At 43.5% G+C, this 6,000-nt stretch overlaps 1 protein-coding gene across 3 annotated transcripts in view; it reads right to left on the reverse strand.

Moving 5' to 3' along the window:
• Nucleotides 1-5,666, reverse strand: part of LOC118401640 (arf-GAP with SH3 domain, ANK repeat and PH domain-containing protein 1-like) — a 171,485-nt gene extending 165,819 nt beyond the window's left edge. For 2 of the 3 annotated variants that reach the window (XM_052477346.1, XM_052477344.1), the window contains exon 1: nt 5,023-5,665. In XM_052477346.1, coding sequence (XP_052333306.1) covers nt 5,023-5,148 — 126 coding nt within the window. In that variant the 5' untranslated portion in view covers nt 5,149-5,665. Of the gene's footprint in view, nt 1-5,022 lie in introns of all 3 variants that reach the window. The other variant, XM_052477345.1, reaches the window with a different exon arrangement.
• Between the last annotated feature and the right edge of the window lie 334 nt (nt 5,667-6,000).

Below are 6,000 nucleotides of genomic sequence, written 5' to 3' on the forward strand. Positions count from 1 at the left end.
TTCAGTCAAGTGTTTATTGTACAATGCCTTCACTTGTTTTTTTTAAGATATTTTATTTTCTGGCATGGCGTATACTGGCATCCCTGCGGACTGATTGTCTGTACATTGGAATTGCTATCTGTGCTTCTATTCCAAAATAAATCAGACTTGTGCCATGGTAACCATGGCTCTTTAAGGGATGAATGATTTGTACGAGTGATCACACAAGTAGACGTCGGCAAGAATACACACTCAAGCACAGATCTCTCCATTTGCCGCTTTTTTGCTGATGCAACTCAAAATCGACACAAAACACAAATCTACATTACAGTTTACAGTATAAGCCGAATATAGGCCCATTGAACTATGCCTGTGTGTGTGTGTATGAATCATGGCTTGAATCATCGTCAATAAATGAACACACAAACACACCTCAGTTCTATGGCAGTGTGTGTAGGCAGGGAAGTGGGGTGATTGAAGGCTTTGTTTTAACAATGAAGGCAAGATATCAGTTTGTCTCTATGGATCGTTTGTCCTCTGACAAATCAAATGTAAATTTCAGTGTTCATCAAGGTTACGTTACAGGACCACTATTGTTTTCACTATACATTTTACCTCTTGGTGATGTCATTCGGAAACATAACTTTCACTGCTATGCGGACAGTCACAGCTGTACATTTCGATGAAACATGGCGAAGACCCAAAATTGCCTTCTCCGGAGCCCCAAAATTGCCTGTGTTTCTGACATAAGAAAGTTGCTGCAGAAAATGTTTTACTTTTAAACTCGGACAAAACAGAGATGCTAGTTCTAGGTCCCAAGAAACAAAGCAATCTTCTGTTGGATCTGACAATGGAAGCCATAGGAACTCCATAGACTCTCGGGTAAGGGATTTGCATTTTTACCTTTCAAGACGATTCGATACCCATCTACATGGACCCCAATACCACAGGAACAACACATTTTAGTTTGAAATGATTCGGTTCGATTAGAGAATGAATCGATGAGAAACAATGCATAAACACATTCATGATGCTGATGGAGATGATGAGGGTGTGTGTGTGTGATGCATGTCTATGGTATAGGTACCTAAGTCATTTGGGGGACGAGGCAACTACCACCCCCATTAAAAATGAACTCTTTAACCATTAATAATTAGGGAAAGGGGATACCTAGTCAGTTGCACAACAATGCATTCAGCTGAAATGTGTCTTCCCCATTTAACCCAACCCCTCAAATCAGAGCAGTGCGGGGGGATGCCTTAATCAACGTCCATGTCATTGGCGCCCAGGGTGCAGTTGCTGTTGGGGGTTAACCGCCTTGCTCAAGGGCATTTTTACACCTTGCCGGCTCGGAGAGTCGAACCAGCAACCTGCCACCTTAACTGTGTATAGTATGTCTTCACTGGCATTTTCAACCTCTCCCTGTCCGAGTCTCTAATCCCAACATGTTTCAAGCAGACCACCATAGTCCCTGTGCCCAAGAACACTAAGATAACCTGCCTAAATGACTACCGACCCATAGGCTGGTCATGGCTCACATCAACACCATTATCCCCAAAATCCTAGATCCACACCTGGACAAAAAGGAACACCTATGTGAGAATGCAGTTCATTGACTACAGCTCAGCGTTCAACACCATAGTGCCCTAAAAGCTCATCACTAAGCTAAGGACCCTGGCACTAAATACCTCCCTCTGCAACTGGATCCTGGACTTCCTGACGGGCTGCCCCCAGGTGGTAAGGGTAGGTAACAACATCTGCCACGCTGATACTCAACACGGAGGCCCCTCAGGGGTACGTGCTCAGTTCCCTCCTGTACTCCCTGTTCACTCATGACTGCACGGCCAGGCACGACTCCAACACCATTATTAAGTTCACTGATGACACAACAGTGGTAGGCCTGATCACCGACAACGATGAGACAGCCTATAGGGAGGAGGTCAGAGACCTGACAGTGTGGTGCAAGGACAAGAACCTCTCCCTCAATTTGATCAAGACAAACGAGATGATTGTGGACTACAGGAAAAGGAGAAATGGGCACGCCCCCACTCTCATCGACGGGGCTGTAGTGGAGCAGGTTGAGAACTTCCTTGGCGTCCACATGACCAACAAACTAACATGGTCCAAGCACAGCAAGACAGTCGTGAAGAGGGTACGACAAACCTATTCCCCCTCACGAGACAGAAAAGATTTGGCATGGGTCCCCAGATCCTCAGAAGGTTTTACAGTTGCACCATCGAGAGCATGGTTGCTTCACTGCCTGGTATGGCAACTAATCGGCCCAGACCGCAAGGCACTACAGAGGCTAGTGCGTACAGCCCAGTACATCAGTGGGGCCAAGCTTCCTTCCATCCAGGAGCTCTGTACCAAGCAGTGTCAGATGAAGGCCCTAAAATGTGTCAAAGACCCCAGCCACCCTAGTCATAGACTGTTCTCTCTGCTACCGCACGGAAAGCGGTAACGGAGCGCCAAGTATAGGTCCAAGAGGCTTCTAAACAGCTTCTACCCCCAAGCCATAAGTCTCCTGAACAGCTAATCAAATGACAACCCGGACTATTTGCCTTGCCCCCATCCCCCCCACCCTCTGCTGCTACTCTCTGTTATCATCTATGCATAGTCACTTTAATAACTCTACCTACATGTACATATTACCTCAATTACCTCGACACCGGTGCACATTGACTCCACCAGTACCCCCTGTAAATAGCCCCGCTATTGTTATTTTACTGCTGCTCTTTATTTGTTATTTTTATCTCTTACTTTTTTTGTTAGGTATTTTCTTCAAACTGCATTGCTGGTTAAGGGCTTGTAAGTAAGCATTTCACAGTAAGGTCCACACCTGTTGTATTCAGCGCATGTGACAAATACAATTTGATTATGCAGACAAAAGACATTTAAGTTTAAGAGATGTGAAGTGTGACAGGAAGAGAGCTGTGCAGTCACTGCAGTGCAATGAACCCAGTGTGCCAACATCAAAAGACCATCATGCACCTCTTCTCTGCCCCAGGCGATTCATCACTTTTGCCTTGCATTTCCCCAAGAGAATATGAACACACTAGGAAACCAGAGAGTTGTCAACTGGAAGCCTAAATAGAGTCATTAAAATTATTCAAAGGGAAAACAGTAGCCTATAATAGACCGACAACTGCGTCAAAGCAATCTGTGAGCTCATCGGTCTTCCTTTACGTTCCAATGCATTCGCCACAGTTGACCAATTAGCTCTACGGCATATCAAAGTTCCAGTGTGGGAACCCTGCTCTACGGCATATCAAAGTTCCAGTGTGGGAACCCTGCTCTACGGCATATCAAAGTTCCAGTGTGGGAACCCTGCTCTACGGCATATCAAAGTTCCAGTGTGGGAACCCTGCTCTACGGCATATCAAAGTTCCAGTGTGGGAACCCTGCTCTACGGCATATCAAAGTTCCAGTGTGGGAACCCTGCTCTACGGCATATCAAAGTTCCAGTGTGGGAACCCTGCTCTACGGCATATCAAAGTTCCAGTGTGGGAACCCTGCTCTACGCCATATCAAAGTTCCAGTGTGGGAACCCTGCTCTACGGCATATCAAAGTTCCAGTGTGGGAACCCTGCTAGTTTTAAAGATATGGTCCATTTTATTCAGAGAAATTGGAATAGTAGGCAATATAACCAATCATTGCCCACCTTTCACTTGTATCATTGCACATACTGCAAATCACTGGCAGAGGGCAAACATTTTTTATAAATGTTCACATTAATTCTGTTGGTAATGCAAATTGGATAGTAAGTCTAAAAGTAGCAGAAATCCCACTCTAGACCTTTGATATGCCCATACAGAATATTATGTTCAGCAATATAAAGAATAATTTGCCACAAATTGTGTTTTCAATATTCATCTTTATATTTGTTTTATATTCATAAATTAATGTCATATAACTACATATTTTTGTATTGATATCAAAATACTACTCATATTACAGAGCAAAAAGTAAAGCTTCATATGACACCAAGTGTTGCTTTGTAGCACCTACAGATTAAACATGATGGTGTCTTAAAGGGATAGTTCACCCGAATTACAAAATGACATTTTGGGTTCCTTACCCTGTAAGCAGTCTATGGACAAGGCATGACAGCAACCCATACCCTGGTTTAGTTTCCCTGACACTGTTTCCAGAGGCTAACATTTTAGCATGTGGCACAAATACTTTTCAAGTCATGGGACCAATATTAGCAGGTGGAAACAAGCAAAGCATGGATTGCTGTCACACCTAGTCCATGGACTGGTTACATGGTAAGGAAACCAAAATGTCATTTTGTAATTTGGGTGAACTATCCCTTTAAGACACCATAATGTTTACTCTGTAGGTGCTACAAAGCAACACTTGGTGTCATATGAAGCTTTAGCAGACACTTATCCAGAGCGATTTAATTAGAGAGATAAGTGCCTTGCTCAGGAGCACATGAGCAGATTTTTTACCTTTCAGTTTCTGGTCAACCCTCTTAACTACCTGCCGCCTATAAAAGGAGGCCGGGTATGGCCAAAATGTAATCAATATGGCAACTTTGATCAATTATTTCTCAATTATGCTTTAAGATACAGATGTCAAATGTATGTCAACAGTCTTCCTCCACGTTGTTTTATTTAATTTCGTGAAAATCCCCCCAATCATGGTCTTTTTCTGTCCTGGTTTCGTATGGAATCACTCCTACCATCCTTGGGACCGCTATAAATTAAATATTAAAATAGACCTAGCAGAACAATGGGCTTATCTGACCATTCATTCTTCCGCATGCCAACACTCATCCCTGTGGAAAATGCGTGGCCCCTATTGCACAACGTGGACGCATTGTAGCCTAACATAGCCTGCCCTTCAGGTAAAGCAGAATGAATGCTGTGTTGAAGCAGTTCGAGAGAGTTGGGGCCGATTTCATTCAATTTCAAGAGCCGAGTATGGACTAATTGCAAGTGCAATTGCATGACATTCACGTAACTCATAGTTGAGTTTATACGTTTGTCCCCTGTGCTCATCTCATTGCCAATTAAGCGTTTTCTGCACGGCCTTACCTCCTCCAGAACATTGACGGTGTTCTTACAGCTCTGCAACCGGGTGGTGAAACTGGAAGTCGTGGGGGAATTGTAGTCCTCGGTGGTCTCCGAGAGGAACTCGGATACCGAGATCTGGTCTGGCATCCTTTACCACGGAAAAAGATGAGTGGAAAATCAAAAAACCAACACCACAAATTAGATTGAAATGGGAATTGTAGGCTACGGAATCAACCTCTGTTTAATAACACACGATGAGATCATTTTTTTAAAGTATCCGTTGGATATGGTGAAATGTCCTGCCCAAAACGTCCTCTCCACACTATTTCCAACCTTTCCCTATATCCAAGCTTTAATTACACCCTTTCAGCTGTAAAAACCCGATTCAGTTGTGTCCCCGAATCCTCCAAAAACAAATGGTATGCACGGGCGACAGATGTCCTCATTGCCAAATGTGGTGATACGTTTTTCAAGAACAAGCTTTTAGGCACCGAGAGACAATTCCGTTATTGCAATTATTGTCGAGGCTCTGGCAGCCGCTTATCTTTTCCCCTTGTTTTTTATTCTCTCGCCCTATCTGCTGTCTGTCATTATCTGCTGTCTGTCTCTCCCCGCGTTCGTGACGAAAATAAACAAGGAAAAGCTTTGCGCATGTCTCTGCCCTGTGGAGGTAAATCATGGACATAATGATTTGGGCGTGTAGAATACATTTGTAAGTGTGGAACTGATTAATAGTGAACATGAAATAATACTCTGTAGTTGTAAACACATTTACTCAAACGTGTAACTGATGAGTTGTGAACATTTAAAAAAACTAATTTAAATTACGCAATTATTGCCACACATGTCAATTTCACACTCAGACTTTAAGCTGTACTTTTGCGCCCTACAATGACAAAAATATTGGTAGATGTGCAAACAGCCATTTGCAAGTAAGGCCAGAGCGAGCATGAGATCTGGGAGGTGGGACCTGTTTCTTCTTCTATGAGGTTTAATGAC

The sequence above is a fragment of the Oncorhynchus keta genome, chromosome 23 (assembly GCF_023373465.1).
Source record: "Oncorhynchus keta strain PuntledgeMale-10-30-2019 chromosome 23, Oket_V2, whole genome shotgun sequence".
In the NCBI taxonomy this organism is placed as follows: Eukaryota; Metazoa; Chordata; class Actinopteri; order Salmoniformes; family Salmonidae; genus Oncorhynchus; species Oncorhynchus keta.